At 48.5% G+C, this 27,746-nt stretch overlaps 1 protein-coding gene across 1 annotated transcript in view; it reads left to right on the top strand.

Annotated features, from left to right (window-relative positions):
* Positions 1-27,746, top strand: part of LOC119180028 (sodium-coupled monocarboxylate transporter 1-like) — a 335,015-nt gene that overhangs the window by 164,901 nt on the left and 142,368 nt on the right. The window contains exon 8 of the mRNA XM_075868345.1: positions 7,825-7,965. Within this exon, the coding sequence (XP_075724460.1) occupies positions 7,825-7,965 (141 nt within the window). The remainder of the gene's footprint in view (positions 1-7,824; positions 7,966-27,746) is intronic.

Here is a 27,746-nt window from a genome sequence, read left to right as displayed (position 1 = left end):
AAGCTGAAGACTTATCATCATCATCATCATCATCATCATCACCATCGACTGTCGCTGTCGTGAATCATCGCGGAGTGTCCGCCAATAAACATCTTATCAATTTGGTAGAAAGTGCTGTGCCCTTCAAACACCTTCGGTCCGCATCCGATGCCCTTGGAGCTTCGATCTTATACCGTGCCTTTAACCATGCACCAAGACGGCGCCCAGCAAACGCTTCCTCCTACGCCGACGCCATGTCACGGTGTCCCCCGCATCCGCAACCCTCCTGTATTCACCAGCGCGGATGGCACCGACGTCGAGGACTGGCTGGCCATGTACGAACACGTGAGCATCCCCAACCATTGGGACGAGGCAGGTAAACTCGGCAACCTGTTTTTCTACCTCGCGGGTGTGGCCGGTATGTGGTACAACAACCACGCATCTGATTTCCTGACTTGGTCCGCTTTTAAACCGCTGTCATCGACGTGTTCGGCCATCCGGTCGTTCGTTAGCTGCAAGGCGAACAGCGTTTACCTGAACGAGCCATGATTTATATGTGGGGTTTAACGTTCCAAAACCACCATATGATTATGAGAGACGCCGTAGTGGAGGGCTCCGGAAATTTCGACCACCTGGGGTTCTTTAACGTGCGCCCAAATCTGAGCACACGGGCCTACAACATTTCCGCCTCCATCGAAAATGCAGCCGCTGCAGCCGGCATTCGAACCCGCGACCTGCGGGTCAGCAGCTGAGTACCTTAGCCACTAGACCACCGCGGCGGGGCTACCTGAACGAGCCAAGCAGACCGGCGAGTCCTTCGAGGACATCCTTGACTTGTGCAAGAAAGTCGACCTGAACATCTCAGAGGCTGATAAAATCACGCATGTTCTAAAAGGCATCGCCGACGATGCTTTCACCATCCTCCTGGCAAAGAACCCCCGCACTGTGGCAGAAGTGATTACGTTATGCCAAAGTTACGACGAGCTGTGGCGCCAGCGCTTGATGACCCGTCAACTGCCACCACGTGATGCTGATCTCTCGGCCTTGTCAGCAGTTCCTGACTACGCAACCTTGCTCGCCAAAATCAAGTCGTTCGTGCGTGAGGAAGTTGCCAGCCAGGCCTCTTTACTGGCTTTTGCTTCCCCACAACATGCTCAACCACCATCAAGCACACTTATACCTCCGCTCCGCCGAGCCATTCAACAGGAAATCGTGGAGGTCGTTCCTGAATATCACCAGCCGCCTCCCGTATCTGCGCCACTCAGCTACGCCCAAGTTGTCGCCAGGCCCCCCCACCAATTTCTGTCACTGTTCCCCTAAGCTACACCGAAACCGTCGCGAGGCCCCAGGCCTTAGGAGATATTGTCTCGCCTACATACACCGGCGTCACCCACATGCCCCGAGTGCCGCCTACCATGCACTCATACGCAGCCGGCTTGCCCATCGCATTCTGCGACAAGAATAGGACCCGCGAACCGATGGCGCACTCCTGACAATCGCCCAATCTGCTTTGCTTGTGGTTGCGTCGGTCATGTAGCACGCTATTGCAATCGTGTGCAGCAAACGCAGGTCGCCTCAGACTTTCCCAGCCAATCAAGTCGCTCTTATGACCAACCGCAGCCTATGTCACCGCCGTCCCGCCCCGTTCCGTCTACCCGCCGTTCACCATCTCCACGACGTCGCTCACTGTCGCCGATGCGGCAACGTCCACTTGAGAGAGACTAGGAAAATTAGTCGTCGCAGTCCACGAGGCAAGAGCTGCGATGCTGTCGAACTGCGGAAGCCCTCAGGAAAGTCCGTGGAACGTGATAGACGTGCTTGTCAAAGGCGTTCATGCATCTGCCTCATACTGCATCATACTAGAGCCGCCATATCTTTCATGGACGCAAAATTTAGCCGATTACTGCGCAAAGTGACCATGCCGCTTTCCAGGCTCTCACTCCGTACAGCCAGCGCCCAAAGCATTCATCCTACAGCGATGTGCACAGCCCGCCTTATGATTCAGAACGGGATGTATGCGGTTGAATTCATCATAATTCCTTCATGCTCTCACGACGTCATCCTAGGATTGTATTTTTTCTCCCGCCACGACGCCGTCATTCATCGCACACCAGCAGAAATAGAACCCACACAATTCTCTTCTTTGACGACGGCCGACAGTCCACCTGCTGCAAGCAAGTTACTCGTCAGAGACGACACTCAAGTGCCTGCAAACTCGTCTGTTGCGGTGTCGCTCTACTGCGCAAGCCTTTCTGACACTGCTGCACTCCTCTCGCCATCTCATCATGTTTTCATAAGAAAAGGCTTGCTGGTTCCTTTCGCGACCGTGCAACTCACTCACGGCAGCACCACTATTTTTGCTGTGAACTCATCCCCGTACAGCGTTACGTTGGTGCGAGAATGTCTCGGCAGCGTGTAACTCATCAAATACGCGCAAGTTATGGATCAACCCGCTGACATTCACTGCTCAAGTTCCTCTATGCTTAGTGCTGTGTCGACATCTGCTTCATCATCCGATGATGTATTCGGTCCCTCCATTCCCGACTACCTTACGCCGGGCCAGCGTTCCAAGCTTTTGGGCCTGTTGGAAAAATTCCGCTCTTCTTTCAATGTCGCTCAACCTTCTCTCGACCGCACATCCAGCGTTATGCATCGCATCGACACAGGCGCAGAGCCACCACTGCGGCAACGTCCATATCACGTATCTCCCACAGAATTCCGTGTAATCAACGAGCAAGTCGACGACATGCTTCGCCGCGATGTTATTCGCCCCTCCAGCAGCCCCTGAGCACCTCCTGTCGTTCACGTCACGAAGAAGGACGGTTCTGTGTGGTTCTGCGTGGACTACCGTCGCCTCAACAAGATCACTCGTAAGGACATGTACCCTCTTTCGCGGGTAGATGACGCGATTGACAGCCTGCAAGGAACCGAATTCTTTTCATCTCTCGATTTGCGCTCAGGGTACTGGCCAGTACCTATGGCTGAGGACGCTCGACCGAAGACCACTCTTGTTACCCCCGACGGCTTGTCCGAATTCAACGTCATGGCGTTTGGGCTGTGCAATGCGCCCGCCATCTTTGAGCCATGATGGATACTGTTCTGTGTGAACTGAAATGGCACACGTGCCTGTGCTACCTCGATGACGTCATCGTTTTCGTTCCGGACTTCTAGACGCATCTTCAACGCCTTCAGCATGTTTTAACGCGTCTGAGTGACGCCAGCCTGCAACTGAACCTAAAGAAGTGCCGATTTGCAGCTCGGCAGCTGACAATACTCGGCTACGTCGTGTCCAAGGACGGAATTCTCCCTGATCCAGCCAAGCTTCGGGCCGTGAGTGTAGTTCCCCAAGCCTACACCTGTCAAAGAACTGCGCAGTTTCATAGGACTGTGTTCTTACTTTCGGCGCTTCATTCGAAACTTTGCGACTATCATATCGCCGCTGACGAAGCTCCTCGGAAGTAACGGGCCTCTCCATTCGTGGTCATCACAGTGCGACGACGCTTTCACAACACTTCGCCGTTTGTTGACGTCGCCTCCCATACTCCACCACTACGACCCCACGGCTCCTAAAGAGGTACACACGGATGCCAGTGGTGTCGGCCTCAGCGCTGTCCTTGCGCAGCGCAAACCAGGATTCCCGGAATATGTCGTGGCATATGCAAGCCGTACGCTTACTAAAGCTGAAACTAATTACACAGTCAGCGAGAAAGAATGTTTGGCAATCGTCTGGGTCCTTGCAAAGTTCCGACCCTATTTGTATGGTCGCCCATTTGATGTCGTCACCGACCACACGCACTATGCTAATTGTCCTCATTGAAAGATCCCTCAGGCCGTCTGCCCGGTGGGCACTTCACCTGCAAGACTACGACATCCGCGTGCTGTACCGCAATAGAAGGCAAAATGCTGACGCCGACGCCTTGTCGCGCTCTCCCTTGCCTGACGCCAATGCCAACAACTCAGTGTCTCACCTTGCCATTTTTTCGATTAGCATTCATACCATTGCTACTGAACAGTGCAAGGCTCAATGGATTGCCACACTGATAGACTTTGTGACTGATCCATTCACTCCATTCACTCGCGCGTTGCATCGTCAAGCCCACAATTTCACCCTTCGCGACGACCTCCTCCACAGGCGTAATTACAACGGTGACGGCCGCCAGTGACTACTAGTCATACCTCGCAGTCTGCGCTCTGACATATGTGAATTATTTCATTCTGATCCGCAATGTGCGCACTCCGGAGTATCAAAGGCTTACAACCGCATTCGCCAACAGTACTTTCGGCGCGGCATGTACCACTACGTGCAGAAATTCGTTCGCTTCTGCATAGATTGTCAGCGCCGCAAAGCTTCAACGCACCTGTCACCGGTAGGTCTTCAACCTCTACCTTGCCCTGCCAGACCCTTTGGGTGCATAGGCATCAATTTGTATGGGCCACTTCCACTAACGTCGGCTGGTAACCGCTGGGCCATTGTCGCTGTGGACCACCTCACGCGATACGCCGAAATGGCCACTCTCCCCGTGGCTACAGCGAGCGATGTGGCCTGCTTTCTGCTCCAACAATTCATTCTGCGACACAGTCCACTCCAGGAACTGCTCAGTGACCAAGGCCGCGTCGTCTTTCTGTCTCAAGTCGTTGAAGCCATGCTCAAAGAGTGCAACGTTGTTTCCCCCCAAAACTGCTGCTTACCACCCGCAGACGAATCGCCTCACCGAACGCTTCAACCGTACGCTCGGCGACATGCCCTCCGAGTACGTCGCCGCCGAGCACACAAAGTGGGATTCCATTCTACCGTTTGTCACCTATGCATTTATTACCTCTTAATACCAATAAACCTTTTAACAATATATATATATATATATATATATATATATATATATATATATATATATATATATATATGTGTGTGTGTGTGTGTGTGTGTGTGTGTGTGTGTGTGTGTGTGTGTGTGTGTGTGTGTGTGTGTGTGTGTGTGACGTAAGAAGGTAACGATGGTTTGTAGAAGTAGATGAGGAAGAAGTCAGAATGGAATAAACATGAAGTATGAGCCAGGCCACGTCTTCCGTTCATCATAGCATCACACGAGTCGACAGGATGGAGACCTGCCTGCCCCTTCATCAGTCACTCATCATCGATGCAGTTTCCCAGAAAATACCCTGACCATACATTGACTACCGAATCATCGCCTAGAAGGACAACGACCACCACCATGACAGAACCATCGTCTGACCTCGACATTCCCAAGTACACCGGATCAGCGGACGACGGACCCGTACAGGACTGGTTCAACCTATTCGAGGTCCACGCCGCCGCTGCATCCTGGTCGGAACGGGAGATGATCATCAACTTCACTGACTACATCTCCGGTGAGGCATTTAAGTTTTACCTCACCCACATCTTTGAAAATGGCGAGTCTTGGCAAAAGATAAAAGAAGAAATGATCACTCGTTTTAGCGACTATGACCAAGACCTACTTATTGCCAACCAACTCAAGAAAACCCGACACTATCATCAATTCCCTAAGCAATCATCGAGCATTCGAAAGCGCAACGTGAGTCGACAACTGCCACAAGACAAAGTCGCACATGAGTTTACTTACAGAAGACAATGCGTATTCTGGGAAAAACCCAACCATCAAGCGCACCTTCCCTCTGCAGGAAAGTCGGAATTTGCAAAGTCCTCGCTTCAGCTTATGACACGAGGCGTTGCTCACCCACCTGATTGCCTTCATTCTTCGTCTCGCATACGTGATCCACCAGGCGGTTTTTCATCACGCGGTTTTTCAAGCGCTGCTATCGCTCACCATTTGCCTCATAAGGACGCCGCAATCACGGTAGGTGACCTGACGCTTCACGAAAATACCCGGTCAAGCCATGCTCTTTCAGGGCGGGTTCATTCATTACCGTCCGGTGAGCACACCTTAGACAGTCGAAGCAAAGCACAAGCCTCAGACGTATTGAACAACGCACACTGCCAGGCGCAAGAGCTCTTCGTAGTGAACAGTGTAGAAGAAGCTTCTAAAGAGCTGTCTATCAACCCTGAAGCATTATTTTCACTGCCTGAACAGAATTACAACAGCCCACAGACTACCAGCTGCCGACTAGACACCAGATCAAGTTGTCAAGAAAACCGGCCTGATGTTCAAGAATGGCTCCCACCGCAACGCGTTCCACAGCAACATCAGCAACGCCAACAAAAACAACAAGGAGAACCCCAAAAACTACAACGGCCACACCAACAAGGACAACAAAGAACTAAAGCTACATCGCAAGCATACTTGCGGCTTAAAGAATGTCGTGAACAACGATCACAAAAGAAAAGACTGATTCCGCATCTGAGCCAGCTTAGAAAGAAAAGCCAAGAAACTTTTCTGCAGCAGCTTTCAAGATTGCGCCTTCGGTCTGAACATCTGCGTTATCACCATAGAAAACTCCCCAAAAGCCACAAAACAACCATTTGTGCTGTGCAGGAACGCAAGCAGTGCCTAATCAGCCACGATCAACAAGTGCGCAAACTGCATGCACGGCGTTTGTATGACCCACGACAAAAAATGCGACGCCTACGAAACATTCAATCCTGCGAAGCGTTCCAACCTCGTTCGTTCTTTGCAAGAATACCGGCTGTATCTCCCTTGTTTCCACGTCGAATGCATGGTTATGGTCTCCAGAACGCAACAGCCAACCTCGCCCACCTAAGGTCTCCTAGATCTCACTGAACTGCCTTTCCTGTGAATGGTTTTGTGAGTGTGCATGGAACTGCCGTGTTACATGGAACTACTCTATTTTGTGATATTTTTTCCTATGATGAGACACCACTTGTTCATGCTTCATAGTTTGTAGCTCGCGCATTCTTTCGGGGGGGAGGGGGAATCATGTGACGTATGAAGGTAACGATGGTTTGAATGGAATGAACATGAAGTATGAGCCAGGCCACGTCTTCCGTTCATCATAGCGTCATATATATATATATATATATATATATATTGATGACAACGCCGACGCTGAGTGTCCATACAATTTCTAACGCCATAAAAGCGTCTTATAACACCAAAGGAACAACCAGGTACCACGCAGTGCGGGTTTCGTAACGACTGGGTTGTCCAATGCTTCAACCCATTATAAATCTTATTCTTGATCCCCCATTAACTGTGGCTTATACCCACTTTGCGCATAATTCTTCATCGTGGTGAGCCCCTGCATAAAAATTGTACAAAATCCCTAGCAAGCGCGTAGCGGATACCACGCTTCGCCGAAGAATTACGAAAAATAGCATAGTAAATGCTGGCGCAAAGAGGGCTTAGAAAAGGCTGTGAAAGGCCGCCCTTCTAGCTTTTGCTGTAAGTGCTGTGTGTTTCGCGCAGGCCTGGCGTTTCTTTGCACTGTATTTAGATAGTTTTTCACAATGTACAGATTCACCTTGCGTTTTTCAAGAAGCCTTTCACATAGTTGTGTATATTCCCCTTTATTTTTCACTACCATTCTATGATTCTCGTCTTGTTTTTTATTCGTTCTTACTATTTAGCACTGATTGCCTTTTGTCTGTGCATTTTCGCTCTTTTTATTTGATTTTTCACTGTATATTGTGTTGTAATGTTTGTTTTTGTTGTTTTTAATTATTCTGCTCATGCGTGCGCCTGCGCAAATACTTTATGGTTGTTCATGGGTACGTTAAATAAAGTATTGATTGAATGATTGGTTGATTACTGACGTTTAATGTTAACTTAAAAGAATCATGAAACAAATGACTTAAACTGGGCCTTACTACAAGGACAAAACACATTCACAAAATTCGAAATAAGCATTCAGGTGTGGATATATATCTCTATTTCATCCATATTATACGCAGGACCAACTTCGATGTTTCAAGTGACGAGAACATCTGGAGCGGCGTAGTGTCATCGATGCCTTTCACTTTAGTGAGGGTTGCCTTTGACCAGATGTCCGTACAGAGATTCATGGCTGCAAGGACGATAGAGGCAGCAAAAAGGTACGATGCACAACTTTGGATTCCGCTTCGAAAATTCAGTGTGATAAAGAACAAACAAATTTAAACTTGCTTTCCATGAAATTCAATGCCACCAGCACTTTTCAATGCACTGCGAGTAAATGGGCACGGAATAAAATTGTTGCAAATTATTTCAGCGCTGCAAGTTTCATTTCATCAAATTATCGCATATTTCGCACTTTACAAGGTCAGGCCACACTTGTAAAAAGCAGGAAAGATAATTTCTCGTTATTGACAATAACTGACTGAATTTTGAGGAGAGGCAAGCGCGCTACAGTGGCGCAAAATTGGAATGTGCAGGTGAGATTAGCAAGTGTGCTGCAAGTTATCGCTTGGCCGTAAGCACAGCGCAGGCTTACTCAAAGAAACACAGGCGTCACGTTGGCCCTGCCCAATAAGGCTGAATGTGTAGAGTGACAGCGGGCAGGATGAGTGGGTATAATTTATTTCCTGACAAGAACACAAATAAATCCACACGATGATCTTATCAATATTACGCCGCCTAATAAAACGAGTAAACACCCGGCCTTCTGCAGCTTGAAATCGACTTGAAAGGACAAAGGTTACTCACGAAGTAATAACTGACAATGCAAGTGCTTCGAGTGCAAGTGCTCGATCATCTACGTCATGCATGGTATTTCTCCCCGATGAATTTACGTAGCAGAAATTCACAAACAGAAGTTGACGAAAGAGATCCAGAAAAAACAGCATTCGTGACACCCCATGGTCTTTGTGAGTTTAAAGTTCTCCCACTCGGCTTGTGCTCAGCACCGGCAACGTTTCAGCGGCTCATGGATACAGTCCTGCCAGGTCTGAAGTGGCAAACGGGCCTGGTATATTTGGATGATGTCATTGTATTTTCAGCCACATCTGACGAGAACTTGAAGCGGTTACACTCGGTATATTTTCTAGCGATACAATCGGCCGGTCTAATGCTTAAGCCAGAAAAAAATGTCATTTGGCTTCGAATAGCTTCTTTTCTTGGGACACCTTGTCAACAGCGAAGGTGTACGGCCTGGCCCAGACAAAGTAGCCGCTGGTGCAAGTTTTCCCGCGCCATCAGACAAGAAGGCAGTGAGGCGATTATTAGGCTTTTGCACCTATTACCGACGCCTCACTGAGACTTTTTTTCATATTGCATCACCTTTGATACAACTCACCCTAGAGGATGTCACGTTCGTGAGGGTGAAGAGCAGCATGCAGCTTTCAATGAACTGCGACAACGCTTCAAAACCCACCAGTTCCCAGACACTTCGACGATGACACTCCGACAGTGGTTCACACCGACGCCAGTAATGTCGGCTTAGGAGCTGCGCGCGTTCAGAAGCAAGATGGCGTCGAACGAGTAGTTGCTTATGCAAGTAGGACTCTCTCCTCTACGGAGGAGAGTTATTACACCACTGAAAAAGAGTGCCTTGCTGTGGTGTGGGCAGTCTTGTAGTTACACCCATACTTGTACGGCCGCCCGTTTAATGTCGTCAGCGGCCACCACTCTCTTTGCTGGTTGACGAAAGTGAACGACCCGTCAGGACGATGGGTGCGCTGGAGCCTCAAGCTTCAAGAATTTGATATGCCTATAAATTACGAATCCGGAAAGCAACATACATACGCCGATCGCCTTTCTGACGCCGCATCAGAAGACGCAAATGCTGAAGATGATGACGACGTGGTGTTTGTCAATGTTGTCAACACGTCTAGAATTGCACAGCAGCGACGCGAAAAACCCGAGTTGCAACCTCTTATTAATTTCTTGGAGGAACGCACCTCATTCTAGCCACCCTAACGCACATATGCTATGCTAAAGGTCTTCGCAAGAGAAGTAGAATCGTTTTGTTTTCTTAACGAGGTTCTTTATAGGTGAACTATTCTCCAAGCGGCAACACTTACGTACTTGTCGTCCCAACACCATTCAAGAAAGAAGTACTATAGGTGTGCCATGAGGAACCGACATCCGGTCCATTAGGCTACACACTAACGTTATGCCGAGTGAGAAAGAAGTATTACTGGTCGAGACTGACGGCAACCGTTCAACAGCACTTTCGGACTTGTCTTGAGTGCCAACGTAGGGAAGTTCCAGCCGTCAAAGCAGCAGGGCCCCTCCATCCAATTGTTGTACTGTAAACTCCATTCGCTCAAGTGGGAATGGATCTTCTAGAATCATTTCCAACTTCGGCTGCTGGTCGCAAATGGATAATTGTAGCCACAGACACCTCACTCGCTACGCCAAAACCAAGGCTTTACAGCGAGGCACGGAAAGTGAAGCAGCCCGGTTTTTCATTTAAGATATAGTACTGAGGTATGGCGCTTCATCTGTAGTAATAACTGACGAAGGAAAAACATTCACTGTCAAACTGTTACGCGTTTTAAGCCTAAGTGGAACTTCTCACCGGCGTACAACGGCATACCATCCACAAACAAATGGTCTGACGGAATGGCTGAACAAAACACATGTGGATGTGCTTCGCATGTACGTCTACGTGGAGCATAATAACTGGTACGAGATACTTCCTTATGTCACTTTCGCGTACAATACGGCACGGCAAGAGACAACACGCATGACACCATTCCATCTTCTCCATGGTCGTGACGTCGCATGCATGCTCGACGCTATTTTGCCACATGAAAGTGATGGCGTTGAAACACGTGCAGACTACATGACTCAGCTTGCTGAAGAAGCCCGCCAACTTGCCCGCGTACGTATTCGTCGACACCAGGACTATGACACAAGGCGCTATAATCTTCGTCACTGACCAGTCTCCTATTGTCACGTAATACAAGAGGGGAACACACACAATGATTTATTGAGGGCGAACTTGTGCCCAGAAAAGTAGCTTTGTCACAAAGAAGAGTCTGCTAAAAGCGTTCCGCCTACGTGTCCCTTTTTGAACAACTACTCCGTCAGTCTTCCCGGCTCGCGCTCGTACACCAGAGGCATGCGCTGCTCTGCCTGCGTGAGCAGGCACGAGGCACAATAGACGCTCACATAGCGTCTCGTTAGTTGCGAGGCACTGTAGACGCTCACATAGCGTCCCGTTGATCGTCTTTGTCAAATAATTAGTAAGAGCAATCTCTGTGGCATTACTCCCCCTCCAAAATGCGCATCGTCTCGATGTGTAAATTCGGAAGGTTAATAGTCGAGGGGGTAGATGTTTCATTCTCTTTCGTAGTATGGCTTCATGCGGACAACGTGGACGACCTCCGCATGGTTTTGCCGTTTCGAGCGCTCTTGTCCGTCAGGGATTACATCATAGGTTAGGTTACTTAGCCGGCGAAGGACCTTGTATGGACCAAAGTACCGTCGAATGAGCTTTTCTGACAGGCCGTGGCGTCGTACTGTGTCCATACTTGATCCATACTTGATCACCTGGCTGGTACTTGACTCCCCTGTGGCGCAGGTTGTAGTAGTCCGCATCCTTGAACTGTTGTTGACGTATTCGGTGCCTTGCCAACTGGCGTGCTTCTTCAGCTTTGTGCAGAAATTCGTCAACGTCAGATGGCTCGTAGTGGTCATTGTCGACTGGGAGCATGACGTCGAGAGTTGAATTGACTATGCGACCATAGACAAGCTGAAATGGGGTGACGCGGGTGGTCTTTTGGAGGGCCGCATTATAGGCGAACGTTGCGTAAGGCAGGATTTCATCCCACGTTTTATGCTCCAAGTCCACGTACATCGACAGCATGTCAGCGATCGTGTGATTTAGGCGTTCCGTTAACCCATTCGTTTGGGGATGGTACGCAGTGCTTTTCCTATGGCTGGTGTTCGTCATTATCATCAAACATTGCATCAACTCTGACGTGAAGGCTGCTCCTTGGTCGGTCATTACTACTTTTGGGGCGCCATGTCGAAGAACTATGCTGTGCACGAAAAACTTGGCTACTTCAGCAGCCGTTCCTCGCTCAAGGCAGCCGGTTTCAGCATACCGCGTTAAGTAGTCGGTGGCGACTACGATCCACCTCTTGCCCGATAATGACATTGGGAAGGGTCCAAAAAGATCCATTCCAACTTGTTCAAATGATGTAGCAGGCGGTTCTATGGGTTGGAGTAGGCCGGCCGTCTTCAATGGTGGTCTTTTGTGCCTTCGACATTCGCGACATGTCTTCACATATTGCTGCACGGACGCCATCAGCTTGGGCCAGTAATACTTCTGATGAATTCTGGCAAATGTCCGGCTGACGCCCAAGTAACCAGACGATAGTTCATCATGACAAGCTTCTAGGATTTCGGGTCTCATTGCTAACGGAATGACGAGTAAGAACTTCTCTTTGTTGTGCCCGAAGTTCCTTTTGTATAGCACATTTTCACGAAGACAGAATGAAGATAATGTTCTCTTAAATGCACGTGGGACCTGGCCGGCACGCCCTTCGAGGTGTTCAATCAATGGGAGCAGTTCTGCGTCAGCTCGTTGATGCTCCGCAATATTTGAGGCTTCCATCACACAGAGAAGTGTCGAGTCGTCTTCTTCTGAAGGAGTAGAATCAAGTGGCGAGCGTGGTAAGGAATCGGCATCATTGTGTTTTCGCCCAGACCGGCATACAACAGTAATGTCGTATTCTTGCAGTCGAAGGCTCCATCTGGCAAGACGTCCGTCTTTTAAGTTCGCCAGCCAGCAAAGTGAGTGGTGGTCGCTGACGACACGGAACGGCCTTCCGTAGAGGTATGGTCTGAACTTGCTGATAGCGCATACCACTGCTAAACACTCTTTTTCTGTCGCGGAATAGTTTTTTTTTTGGGCTTTTGAGAGAGTTCGGCTGGCGTAAGCTATCACTTTTTCTTCTTCATTTTGCCATCGTACGAGTACTGCGCCGAGACCAATGTTGCTTGCGTCTGTATGGAGTTCCGTGTCAGCGGTCTCATCGAAGTGGGCAAGGATCGGCGCGCTTTGCAAACGTTGCTTTAATTCGTTGAAAGCTGTTTCTTGTTCTGCACCCCAAGCGAATGATTCTTCGTCTTTTGTGAGTTTGTTTAGAGGTTCGGCGATTTTCGAGAAATTTTCTACAAATCGTTTGTAGTAAGCGCATAAGCCCAAAAATCGACGCACCTCTTTCTTGTCTCTGGGTTTTCGGAATCCTGCGACCGCCGCAGTCTTGTCAGGATCAGGGCCAACACCTTCCGCGCTGATTACGTGTCCCAGAAAACGAAGTTTGTCGGAGCCCAACTGGCCCTTCTCTGGTTTGATTGTCAATCCGGCCGACTGGATAGCCTGAAGCACTGACCGCAGTCTCTCTACGTGTTGGTCAAACATTGCAGAAAATACCGCAACATCGTCCAAGTAGACTAGGCATGACTGCCACTTCAGCCCCGTGAGGACACTGTCCATCATGCGCTGGAATGTCGCTGGTGCACAACAGAGGCCGAAAGGTAGTGCTTTAAACTCGTACAAGTCATCCGGGGTTACGAAAGTGGTCTTTTCACGGTCTCTTTCATCCACTTCGATTTGCCAATATCCGCTTTTTAGGTCGAGCGAAGAGAAATATCTGGCGTGCCATAGCCGATCCAATGTGTCATCAATACGTGGTAAGGGGTATACATCCCGCTTGGTTTCGCTGTTTAGTTTCCGGTAGTCTACACGGAATCTCAACGTGCTGTCTTTTTTTCTCACGAGAACTACCGGCGATGCCCACGGGCTGCTAGATGGCTGAATGACATCATCCTGCAACATCTCCAGCACCTGGCTCTTTATAATCTCTCGTTCTTTCGGCGAAACTGTAAGGGTGTTGATACACTGGCCTGGTTGTTTCCTCTGTTATAATCCTGTGCTTCACGATATGCGTGCGACGTACTTTTGATGAGGTGGAAAAACATTCTGCGAATTCATCTATCAGGTCTTCCAGGATTTTCCTCTAGGCTGGCGATAGACTTCGGCTGATTGAAACTGATGTTCCAGGGTCATGCGTAGTTTCCGAAGTAGGCGGCTCTGACGCAATGGCACATAAGTCGGTAACTTCAGTAAATCTGTGTAGAAAAGCGATGGCAGTGTCTTTTGCGACATGCTGAATTTTATTTGCGAAATTAGTGAGCAGTACGTTGGCAAGCCCACCACGTAAGCGAATAATGCTTCGAGCTATGCAAATACCTTTCTTTAGCAGCAGCTCGACATTCCATCCGCTATTCCTTCAGAGTCGACGAGTGCGTCATTCCTTACGACAACCAGGACCCTCTATTGTGCTGGCGCGGTTACGTTGCCGTAGATAACACGCGACGCAGAACTTCCTTTCTCCTCGTCTATGGCCAGCTTTGTTGAAAAATAAATACTAGAATTCGGCAGGTTTATTATAGCGCCGTTATCTAGCAGGAAATCCATTCTGATTATTACGTCTCTTGAGCATTCTGGCAGAACTAGGAAATCAGCGACATAAGTGGCACCCTGAATGCCGATCCTGGCGGTGCATCTTCCCAAAGGTGTTATCAGATGGCCCCGAGCCGTGCGTATTTTGATCCGCTCCAAGGCGTCAAGACTTTCTTCAAATATTTTGCGATTGCATAGCTTACGATTGAATAATCGGCACCAGTATCAACTAATACGTTAAATTCCCGCCCGTACATAGTAACACGCAAGTCTAAAGAATTTTTTCCTTTATTTATATTCGTCGTCATGTTCTGCTCGTCACTGCTTCGCTGGGGCCTTGACGGAGGATTTTTGCTCAGTCGGACATCAGTGGCCTTGCCTCCCCAGGTCGCTGTCTTCAGTTTTCCTGACACGGGCTCGTTGACCGATGGTTTCGTGAATTTAGTGGTGAACTTGAACGTCGCGGACTTGGCGATCGATAACGATTTGGTGCTGGTGACCTTGGCTGGTGCTGGAAGCTAGCGGCTGGAGATCCGTGCCTTGAAAGATACTCCTCTATTTCTATAGGCCTTTCTCCATTACACGGGCATGAAGCATACACGGAAAACCCACGCAGACCAACCCTTCGGTATGGACAGTGTCGGTAAAGATGTCCATCTTCTCTGCAGTAAAAACAGAGCGGTGTCCTGTCAGGTGTGCGCCACTCATCGCTTTTCCGTGGTCTCTGCTCTCCAAGAAAAGCTGGGCTGGTCGAAGCTGACTAGCGGGCCCCGGGAGTCGCGAACGAGGCACTGTGGACGGCAGGTTGGTGTAAAGCGTCTGCGTACGTTGATACATGGCGTTCCTGCAGGGGTTGTTGAAGTCGAAGAGGTTGCACTTCTGGTTCCGGCTGAAGAATGGCGTGCCGAACTTTATCACGCATGACGGATGTGAGGAATGAAACTGTCGGCATGACTTGCGGTTGGAGAATGTTACGAAGCTCCTCTTTGACGATGGAACGCACCAGCTCCCTCAGCGTCTCGTTGCTGCTGTCTCGCTTTGCAAAAAGGACGCCCGCGGGCTCACTACCGGCATCCCGATTGTAGTGACGGGCACGCTGCTGCAGTGCTCATTCTATGGCCATGGCTTCTGTGCGGAATTCAGCCACGTTACGAGGAGGATTGCGAACCAGGCCTGCAAATAAGTCCTGTTTGACTCCATGCATCAAATGGCGCACTTTCTTTTCTTCGGTCATGTTCGGATCGGCTCGCTTGAAGAGGCGGGACATGTTCTCGATATACATGCTGACACTCTCGTTCGTTCGTTGGTTTCTTGATTGAAGGGCATTTTCTGCCCTTTTTCGGCGATCCGTGCTGGCATACGCAGCAAGCAACTGGTGCTGAAAGTCTTCCCACGTCGCTATTGCCCCTTCGTGGTTCTCAAACCATATTCTCGCTCCATCCTCCAACGCAAAGTACACGCGGCCCAATTTCCTCGCCTCATCCCAGGCATTGGTCCTTGCGACCTACTCGAAATGCTCCAGCCAGTCTTCCACGTCTTCGTGCGCGTCACCGTGGAATGGCTCAGGTAAGCACGGGAGAGACACTATGAGTTCAGATGTTGAAGCTGGATTGGCCATTTCTCTGAGATTGGCGGTTACCCCTGCCCGTGTTGCTGGAGTAGTGAGGAGTGGTCCGAATTTAGGTGACTCACCTCGCAGGCGGCGACTTGAACGCTAGTGTACTGGAGTAAGTCCGCCAGGCTCCAATCGCTAGGGGTCAGGGCTTCTTTCTCTTGCGCCAAGGGTACTTCCAATCATACCCCGCACCTCCACCAGAATGTCACGTAATACAAGAGGGGGAACACACACAATGATTTATTGAGGGCGAACTTGTGCCCAGAAAAGTAGCTATGTCACAAAGAAGAGTCTGCTAAAAGCGTTCCGCCTACGTATCCCTTTCTGAACAACTACTCCGTCAGTCTTCCCGGCTCGTGCTCGTACACCAGAGGCATGCGCAGCTCTGCCCAAGATCCGTGAGCAGGCGCGAGGCACAGTAGACGCCCATATAGCATCTCGTTGGTTGCGAGGCACTCCAGACGCCCACCTAGCGTCTCGTTGGTTGCGAGGAACTGTAGACGCTCACATAGCGTCTCGTAAGTTGCGAGGCACTGTAGACGCTCGCATAGCGTCCCGTTGATCCTCTTTGTCAAATAATTAGTAGGAGCAATCTTTGTGGCACTATGAACCAGGAGAGAAAGTTTGGGTCTCGACCCCGGTTTGCCATCGTGGGGTCTCAAAGAAGCTCTCAAGACGGTACTTCGGGCCAAATAAAGTTTTCCAGCGTCTCTGTGGTGTTAACTACGAGGTTATTTCCAGCAGTCCACATTGTTTAAGACGTCAAAGACATGCACCAAAAGTTGTGCACGTAGTTCGGATGAAGCTTTATTTGTCTGAATGAACCCGTGAGCTGCCAGCGACTACGAACCCTGCCGCCATGATAATAAAGCTTTGGGGTGATGCCTTCTTAAAAGGTACGCTAATGTCATGATTATTAGCCGTGAGCAAAACAGAGGACAAAGAAGCCAACATCACGAGTGGCAGTTTCTGGCATTTTTCGGGGAAGACAACATTGCACGTCTGCTCTTGCGTCTTTGTGCTTGTTTGCGAATATAGCCCTGCTCTTCTCGTCAAAACCAATCCATGTGTCCTGTTCTTTCCACGTTGCGACCATATCAACACAGTTTTTCCAACTTAATCTTGTCCAATCAAAGCGAAGTATTTATTAATTGTTCTGTTAAACAGTGGTGCAATAATGACGATGTTACGCGAAACTAAACAGAAGGAAAGAAAATGGCCCTTTTGGAAAATGAGACACGAACGCACGACCTTCAAGTTACGCACCCGGTGCTCTGCCAATGAAACAATGACAGAAGTTTTTTTATTATTATTACGCTTTCGTTGGTTCATTTTGTTTAGTGTAGGTCGAAGAAATTGCCCTTGTTAAGTAAAAGTGGGTTCTTCCTTTACTCGTGCGTACGCCTATTCCTTAGAATGTCGTTCAGAGGAGTACATGACGTGCGCTCTATGAGGTTGTCTAGAATGCAGTATGTATCTATCAGTTGATGTATTAGCACGTATTATGCTGACATACGTTCGCCGGTGTAGTTATGACAGGCGTTTTTTTCTAAGTGACTCAGAACGCAGAAGGTCTCGCGTGTTTTACCTTTCATTGTCGATGCAAGTAAAAAAAGTTATCCCCGATGTGCAAGCGACTGAATATATTGGTTCCCAGTGAGTCGTATTGTAGCACCAGGACATCGGTTTAAACCAGTGCACCGAATGAAGCTTCTGTCTGCATTGTATTTAACATGAATATTGATACATGCATGCATGTGAGTCGTAGTAGCCAGTTGCTTTGCATTGCATGTCAATAAAAACGCTGACACAGCATATCCACAGAGTGAATGACGATGAGTGGGGCGAATCGTACGTCAGTTCTTCGGTGCTTCCGTGCATCCGTCTGACCATCCGTTCGTGCGTCCGTCCATGCATCCAAGCGTGCGTCCATCCTTCCATGTGTCCACCCGTCTGTCCGTGCGTCCATTCTTCTGCCCGTCCGCTTCGCCCAACTCGTCATCTCACCCCTCGTGGATATGCTGCCATTTCTTTTTTTTATTTATTCATTTTGTAAGAACATTTATTGGCGGACACTCGGCGGGGATGCACGACAGCGACCGTCAATGCGGGTACCGAATCTATGCACGAGCTGCTCTTCTTCTTCCGAAGAGGGCGACCGACTAAAAGGCGCTGAAGAGGACGACCCACAGCTACCCCAGGTACGAAAAGAGAGCCGCCTGGCGACCTAGCAGCTGGTTACTCTGAGCGGGTCATCGTAGGCCTTGAGGCGCTCCACGTTGACAATGTCGCGCCCTAGACGGCGCATGTCCGAAGATGGTTCGGTGGGTTCGATAATGTTACAGGGAAAGTGTGTTCCATGACACGGTAGGGGCCTTCGTATTTGGGCAATAGCTTTGAAGATAGGCCAGTTCCAGTGGTAGGGATGAAGAGCCAGATGAGCGCTCCAAGGAGGAACGTGGTAGCAGTAGTGCTCGTGTCAGCGCGAATGCTCTTCTGTCGCTCTCTATCATGCGAAGTAAAGGCCTTGGCAAGCTCTTGACACTATTCAGCAAGCTTTGTTGCAGCAGAAGTGGGTGCACACTGAGACGCATTATGGTTGTATGGAAGTATCTTGTCGATGGTGTGCGACGAGTCCCTTCTATAAAATAGAAAGAATGGTGAAAAGACAGTGGTGCTCTGAGGGCCAGTATTATATGTGGTGGTGACGAACGGTAGAATGGCATCACAATTTGTGTGATTGGTGGCGACGTATTTCGAGAGCATGTCGCCAGCGCACGGTTGAGCGTTCGGTGAGGCCACTTGTCGGTGAGCGGTAAGCAGCAGTTTTGCAACGAACAACGTGGCACTCCTTGAGAATAGCTTCAACGACTTCAGACAGTAAGACGCGGCCTCGGTCACTGAGCAGTTCCTGGGGTGGACCGTGCTACAGCTTGAATCACTGGAACAAGAAGGAGGCCACATCGCTCGCTGTAGTCGCGGAGAGAGTGGCAGTTTCGGCGTATCACGTGAGGTGGTCTACAGTGACGATGGCCTGGCGGATACCGACCGACTTTAGTGGAAGTGGCCCATACAAATCGATGCTAACGCGCCCACAAAGCCTGTTGGGGCAAGGTAGAGGTTGTAGACCTACCGGTGACAAGTGCGTTGAAGTTTTGCAGCGCTGACAATTTATGCAGGAGCAAATTAATTTCTGCACGTAGCGGTATATCCCACGCCAAAAGCACCGCTGGTGAATGCGGTGTTAAGTCTTCAATTCCCTGGAGTGCACACATTGTGGATCAAAATGAAAGAACTCGCATATGTCAGACGGCAGACTGCGTGGTACTAGTAGCCACTGGCGGCCGTCGCCGTTGTAATTTCGTCAGTGGAGGTGGTCATCGGGAATGGTGAAATGGTGGGCTTGACGACGCAACGCGCGAGTGGATTGATTGGATAGATCCTCAGCAAGTCTCTCAGTGAGGCACTTTATTGATCCTTGTGCTGTTCAGTAGCGATGGTATGAATGTTGGTGGAAGAAACGGCAAGATGAGACGCTGAGTTGTGGGCATTGCCGTCAGGCAAGGGAGAGCGCGACAGAGCGTCGGCGTCAGCATGTTGCCTTTGTTGCAGTACAGCACGCGGATATTGTAGTCTTGAAGGCAAAGTGCCCACCGGGCAAGATGACCTGTCGGATCCTTCAATGGCGACAACCAGTATAGCGCGTGATGGTCTGTGATGACATCAAATAGGTGACCATACAAATAAGGTCGCAACTTCATAAGGGCTCAGACGAATGCCAGACATTCTTTCTCTGTGACGGTGTAACTAGTCCCGGCTTTAGAGAGGCCCGTTACTTCCGAGGAGCTTCCTCAGCAGCGATATGATAGTCACGAAGTTTCGGGTGAAGCGCCGAAAGTAGGAACACAATCCTACGAAACTGCGCAGTTACTTGACAGATGTCGGTTTGGGGAACTTGGTCATGGCCAGAAGCTTAGCTGGATTAGGGAGAATGCCATCCTTGGACACGACATAGCCAAGTATTGTCAGCTGCCAAGCTGCAAATCAGCACTTCTTTAGGTTCAGTTGTACACTGGCGTCGCTCAGATGCGTCAAAGTATGCCGTAGGCGTTGAAGATGCGTGGAGAAGTCCGGAATGAAAATGACAACGTCGTCAATGTAGCACAGGCACGCGTGCCATTTCAGGTCACGCAAAATGGTATTCATCAATCGCTCAAAGGTGCCATGGTGGGTGCATTGCACAGCCCAAACGGCATTAGGTTCAATTTCTACAAGCCGTCACGGGTGACAAAAGCGGTCTTTGGTCAAGAGTCGTTAGCCATAGGTACTTGCCAGTACCCAGAGCGCCAATCGTGGGATGAAAAGAATACTGCACCTTGCAGGCTGTCAATCGCCTCATCTATCCTCGGTAGTGGGTACAATTCCTTACGAGTGATCTTAGTGAGGCGTCTGTGATCCACACAGAACCGCACAGAACCGTCCTTCGTGACGAGAATGACAGGAGACGCCGAGGGGCTGTTTGAGGGTCAAATAAAATAGCGCCGAAGCATGTCGTCAACTTGCTCGTTGATTACACGGCGTTCTGTTGGAGATACGCGATATGGCCATTACCGCAGTGGTGGTTGTGCGCCTGTGCCGATGTGATGCGTAACGGTGGATGTGCGACCGAGCGAAGGTTGAGCGACATCTAAAGAAAAGCAGAATTCTTCCAACTGGTGCAGAAGTGGAGAACGCTGGCCCGGCGTAAGGTTGTCGGGAATGCAGCAACCGAATACATCAGCGGACGATGAAGCTGATGTAGAAACAGCACTGAGCGTACTAGAACTTCGGCAGTGCGTGTCTATTAAGACGATCGAGACCAGGGACTGCTTCGAACGAATACGGTTTATTGGAAGAAGCGAAGTAGCCCGCGCTCGCTCTAGGCAGCAGTCTTCTTTCTTCTTCTTCCGGCGTTTGATGATGATATTTTATAGTGTCATCGGGTTAATCCATAACTTGTGCGTCTTCGTAGGGATTCACACTGCCAAGACATTTTCCTCGCACCAACGTAACACTGTATTGGGATGAGTTTACAACAAAAATAGTGGTGCTACTGTGAGTGACTTGCACGGTTGCGAAAGGAACCAGCAAGCCTTTTCTCGTGAAAGCACGATGAGATGATGAGAGGAGTGCAGCGGTGTCGGTAAGACACGGGCCGTAAACCGACACCACCGCGGAAGAGTTTGCAGGCACTTGCGTGTCGTCTCTGACGAGTAACTTGCTTGCAGCCGATGTACTATCGGCCGGTGTCGAAGAAGAGAATTGTGAGAGCTCTATTTCAGCTGGCGCGCAATGAATGACGGTGTCGTGGTGGGAGAGAAAATTTCATCCTGGGATGACGTCGTGAGAGCATGCTGGAAATGTGATGAACTTGACGGCATACGTCACGTCCTGAATGAAGAGGCAGGCTGTGCACATCACTGTAAGGTGAATCTTTGGGGCGCTGCCTGTACGGAGGAAGAGTCCGGAGAGTGGCGTGATCACTTTGCGCAGTAACCGGCTAAGGTTTGCGTCGATGACGGATACGGCGGCTCCAGTATATACAAGAGCAGATTCACGAACACCACCCACAAGCACGTCCATCACGTTCGATGGGCGTCCTTGAGGGCTTTCGCAGTTCGGCCGGGTCGCAGGCCTTACCTCGTGGACTGCGACGACTAGTCTTTGTGGTCGCCTGAGTGCGGACGTGGCCGCATCGGTGGCAGTGAGCGACGTCGCGGAGATGGTGAATGGCGGGTAAATGGAGCGGGGCGGGACGGGATGACGGTGACATAGACGGTGGTTAGTCATAATAATAAGGGCAGCTAGATTGGCTGGAAAGGCCGGAGGCGACCTGTGGTTGCTGCACGCGATTGCGATATTGTGCTACGTGACCAACGCAACCACAAACAAAGCAGATGGGGCGATTGTCGGAAGTGCGCCATCGGTTTGCAATTCCCATCCATGTCCCAGAACTCCATGGGCGAGCCGGCTGCTGGTATAACTGCATGGTGGGCGGCACTCGGGGCACGTGAACGACATCGGCGTATGTATGCGGCACAGTTTCTCCGAAAGCCTGGGGCTGAGGATGGTTTCGGTGTAACAAGGGCGGTCAGCCATCGACATCGGTGGGGGTGGCCTGGCGACAACTTGGTCATAGCGTGGTGGCGCAGATACAGGGGGCCGCTGGTGGTATTCAGGAACGACCTTTACGATTTCCAGGAACGACCTTCGCGATGGCTTGGTGGAGCGGTGGCAAAAGTCTAGTTTACGGCTGTTGAGCATGTTGCGGGAGAGCAAAAGTCAGTAAAGAGGCCTGGCGGGCAACTTCATCACGCATGAACAACTTGATTTTGGCGAGCAAAATTGTGGGGTAAGGAACTTCTGACAAGGCTGAGAGATCAGCGTCTCGTGATGGTGGTCGACGGATCATCAAGTGCTGCCGCCGCAGCTCCTCGTAACTTTGACATGGTGTAATGACCACTGCCACAGTGCGAAGGTTCTTGGTCAGGTGCATGGGGAAAACATAGTCGGCGATGCCTTTCAGAACACGCGTGATTCTGTCAGCCTCTGAAATGCACTTTATTGCACAAGTCAAGAATGTACTCATTGTAATTTGTAAAGGACTCACCGGTCTGCTGTGTTCGTCCACGTAAACGCTGTTAGACTTGGCGCGGCAGGACGGCCGAACACGTCAATGACGGCGGTTTTGAAAGCGGACCAAGTCAGGAAATCGGATGCGTGGTTGTTGTACCACGTGCCGGCCACACCCGCGAGGTAGAAAACTAGGTTGCTGAGTTTACCTGCCTCGTACCAATGATTGGGGACGCTCACGCGTTCGTACATGGCGTGCCAGTCCTCGACGTCGGTGCCATCCGCGCCGGCGAAGACAGGAGGGTTGCGGATGTGGGAGACGCCAGGGCATGGTGCCTGCGCAAGAAGAATTGTATGCTGAGCGACGTCTTGGTACATGGTAGATGGCACGGTACGAGATCGAAGCTCGTATGCGGACCGAAGGTGTTTGAAGGGCACAGCACTCTCCACCAAATTGTCAAGACGTTTATTGGCTGACACTCGGCGATTATGCACGACAGCGACAGTCTTGTCTTGTCTCCTAGGAAATCTTGGCTCATACCCACATGGGGGATTGGCCACACTGTACCTCATAATAGATCATTTGTTACAACGCTTGCTGAAAAAAAAACAGTCGATTCGGGGATCGACTGATGATGATGATGATCATGATGATGATGATGATGATGATGCCTTCACTATGGCTTTTGCCCACTCAAGAGAATCGGCCAAGAATTGAGGATATGAAATTTAAAGCCTTTCGAATGATACCTAATTTTAACAGGAGGAGGATAAAGCACACGTAAATGCAAAAAGAGTGCAATATTTTTTTCCATTTCGATCAGACAGAATAATATGTATCCCGAATTAAAATTGCAGTAATTTTAAACACGTTTATTATTGAAGTTTAGAATTTGCTTAATAACATTATAATAACAAATATGCAAATTGGAACTTAGAGGCGCATTCGTTTTGTTTCACGTAGATAGCTGCAAACGGCATTCAAGGCAATGCTGTGGCTGTAGCCCAGAACCGAAGCACCAAAGGAGAATATATTCTCAATGGAGAAGGGCAGGCCAAAGTTAGCAAATAGGATGGCAAGGAGACGTTTTCTTAATAGACTGAAATGGTGACATGACAAAAAGTAATGGTTTGTTGATTCCAGATCAGTACAAAAGCTGCATAGGGGAGATATTCCCATACCAGCCCCATGTGAATATAGATGCAAAGGGGGCACACGACATCACAGTCTTGTTAGCATGACTGACAGTTGTCTAGTATGACACCAGCCGGATTTTAATCGATATTTCAAATGTATAAATTCAATGTATGGTGTTACTGATTCAATGGCATCAGCCCTGAGTGCAAATTTTCGATATCCTATAGCCGTTATACTGGGCATCACCGGAAGCACAGAAAGTATTGGGCCATTTAATGCCATTCTTCAAGCTAATGAGTCCACTATTTCATTTAACTCGAACCCGCAATATCAAGGTACCCATAATAATTTTAAGAGCTGAAGCTGTGGAGGAATCAGCGCAAGGAATGTCCTTAAGGCATCTGATTGATATGAAGCTGTCAGTGACGTACATACGGACAAGGAGTCTGTAATTATTATTGCAGTGTGGGCGTTCAAAGTTAGTTTTTGTAGTGCAAGAACAATTGCCAAAAGTTCAGCTTCAAAAATAGGTGTAAAGTCTGGTAGTCTTACTGAAAACGACCAGTCAATTGAAGTAAAGTAAATATCTACTCCTGCCTTCTCATCAATTACTGAAACATCAGTGGCTATTACATTATTTGTTTCCACGTGTGCAAGGTAATATTGCAAGCGGCTATTTAGGAACCGGAGTGATTGAAATTTAGGCTTACAGGGGAAAATGTCATCATATTTTATGATGAGATTTTGATTTAGCTTGTTTACTGCTAGTATATCTCGAATTTTTACCTTTATTCCTTCTAGTTGTTTCTGGACAAAATTAATTTGTGGTGTATGAAAACGTGGCCAATGAGCAAGAAAGAAAGAGTCTGGGTAATTAATGAATACATAATTTGATCGTCTTACCGAACAGCTATAAAATTTTAGATGAGCCTAAACTGTCAGGAAACAGAATCAACAAGGCAAGGTTGGTAAGCGCGCCTCCTCGTACAAAACATTGTTCGCAACAAACTTAGGGAGCCCTAGGCGTAGTGGCAGGGCCTCACGCTCCAAAAAAATCAAAGGTTTATGCTTATAAGCTGGGCCCCTTGAGAATAACACTCATACAAATTCTAGAATGGGACACATATACATTTTGTAAATCATAAGCATAGTGTCCCTGCGTAAAGCATAGCGTCTGCTGCTCCATCTGCGAATCATGCCTAAGGCACGTTGTGCCTTACATGCCCTACTCTCTATGCGAGTAGTCCAGTTTAATTTATCATTATAAATTATTCCCAAATATTTAGGCGACTCAACTTGCGGAATAGGCTCTTCTTTAAAACAAATAATAATTAGGATAGGATCTGTTAACCGAAATCGCAACATTGCACTTTTGTTTAAATTTAGTGACATGCATATTGTCTCTAGCCACCCCTCTGGCAAATTTATATACCTCTGCAGTTTTCGATATAAGAATGAATGCCAATGTTTGCTGCAAAGAAGGCAATATCATCTGCATACACATATGCATGCACATTCTGGCTGTAAGAGATTGAACTCATTAAGATGTTAAATTATATTGGAGACAAAACAGCCCCTTGGGGAACTCTGTGAGTTTGTTTAAATTTTGTCGAAGCGCAACCATTCCTAAAGCAATAAAATTTTCTTGCTCTCATAAATTCTCCTAGCCACGCAATAATATACTTTGGTAAATTCTGGCTTAGAAGTATCTCCAATATGACTGAAAATTCCACACTGTCATATGCTTTGGCTATGTCGAAAGTCACTAGAGCAGCGTGTTGCCTTTTTTTGCGAGCAAGTTGGAAGCGGCTTTCTAAATCAGCGTGGGCACACCATATCAAACAGTGTTCTCTGAAGCCAATTTGATTAGGGTTTAATAATTTATTTTCTGTCATCCAGCTTGTCAATCTCTTATGAAGCACCCTCTCAAGAAGCTTTACCATATTAGAAGTAAGGAAAATTAGTGGTATGTTTTCTATGGTATAACCGAAACCTTGTTTCTTCTGTATCGGAATTATTTTTGCTAATTTCCAATCGTATGGAATCCAGGCGTATTTTAACGAATAATTTACAGTGTTCAGGAGGTCACCTGGTGATAATTTAAATAATAATTTTATCATGGCAGCAGTATTTCTGTCTGGACCGGGAGCTGATGAGGGTAACTTCTGAACAACATGTTCTAACTCTTGCAATGTAACTGTATATAGTAAAATCTGTAATTACCATGGGAGGTCTTAGATCATACAACTTGCTTGATGTCAATCGACACTCTAGTTCTTTTGCGATGATTTCCAAAGATTTCTTCATATCATCGGCGACATAATTTCACAGACTGCATTGGTTGAAGATGGCAGAATTTTACGCGATCTGAGTAACATAAACAGGGCACTTTTGTTGTTAAGGTTTAAAAGATAGTCATAATGATTTCTATCAAATTCGTCTTTAGCTGAGGAAACTGTGCGCGTAAATTTGGCTGAATAAAACTTGTAATCGGAACAATTACGTGGACACTGATTATACGAAAGTTTTTTTTCCACGTGGCCTGTCGTCGTCGGTAATCCCGTGCGCTCAGTCAGTCTGCCCGATCTGCTCTTCTTCTTCCGAAGAGAGCGACCCACTAGAAGGCACTGTAGAGGACGACCCACTGTTCACAGGCTTTGCTACAATTTATTTATTTATTTATTTATTTATTTATTTATTTATTTATTTACTTACTTATTTATTTATTCATTTATTTAAAATAAGATTTATTAAATGCTCCCGCTCGTAAAAAACCCCATAAATATTCAGGTATATGCAGCTGTGGGGTCTGCGTCTGAGTAGTTATGGTCCAAGTTATCAGCGTATTGTGTATAGACTACTCTCATTCTCATGAACTGACACACGCTCAACCACCACGTGTAAGGGCTCGCTGCAGATGGTTAACAAGAGATCTGAGTGGAAACGTGCCCATCATTACTGCCATGTCCCCGCCTTGGGAAGTTAGAGTAAACTGCGCTATAGATATATATATATATATATATATATATATATATATATGTGTGTGTGTGTGTGTGTGTGTGTGTGTGTGTGTGTGTGTGTGTGTGTGTGTGTGTGTGTGTGTGTGTGTGTGTGTGTGTGTGTGTGTGTGTGTGTGTGTGTGTGTGTGTGTGTGTGTGTGTGTGTGTGTGTGTGTGTGTGTGTGACGTATGAAGTGATGGTTAGTAGAGGTCGAGAAGGAAGAAGTGCAGATCAGAATAAACATGGCGTATGAGCCAGGCCACGTCTCCCATTCATCATAGCGTCACACTAGTCGACAGGATCTACCGTGCCCTTCATCATGGCCACATCCAAGAAAGTCATCAACATCCCGAAGTACTCGGGAGCATCTACGGACGTTCCCTTTGACAAGTGGCTCCGACTCTTTGAGGTGAGGACTGCGGCCGCAGCATGGACGGAGCGAGACAAGCTGTGCTACTTCTCCGATTACCTTGAAGGTGAGGCTTTCCGATGGTTTCTCACCGAGGTTTTCGACACAGACGCGTCTTGGGAGAGCTTATGTGAACGCATGAAGGGACGCTTTACGAGCGGCGTCACGGATCCTTTTCGCCAATTCATTCATTGCCGGTTGCGAACAGGCCAGAGCTTGCAGGAATACTATAATGAAAAAATGTCTCTCGGACGCCTCGCCGACTTAAAGGACACGCACCTTATATCAGGGCTCATCGACGGCCTTCCTGCGCATATGGAGATGGCGCTTGCTGGGCTTACCTCGTCTACACCAGAGGCATGGCTTACAGCTGCACTTCGTGTAGAGTCAACCATGCAGAGAATGAAGTTGCATCACTTTCCACCAGCTCGAAATACACAGATTAACGTAACAAGTGACAGAACTAGTCAGCGTCCACGTAATTCCCCGGTACGAACACCCGTGCGTGAGTGCAAACACTGCGCGATGGATGACTTACCCCGAAAGATGCACTGGCATAATGAATGCCCACGACGCGCAAGCATTTCCGCCCTCTCCACCAACCAGGGAAACGAGCAGGGCGACCCAGAGTTCATTTAATTCAGTTTGATGCCCTCATTAACGGGTACCCTGTCAGCGCTACACTTGATACCGGAGCTACGA

Source organism: Rhipicephalus microplus, chromosome 7 (assembly GCF_043290135.1).
Source record: "Rhipicephalus microplus isolate Deutch F79 chromosome 7, USDA_Rmic, whole genome shotgun sequence".
NCBI classification, from domain to species: domain Eukaryota; kingdom Metazoa; phylum Arthropoda; class Arachnida; order Ixodida; family Ixodidae; genus Rhipicephalus; species Rhipicephalus microplus.
Note: the sequence above shows the minus strand (reverse complement) of the source record. Positions and strands in the feature narration are given on the sequence as shown.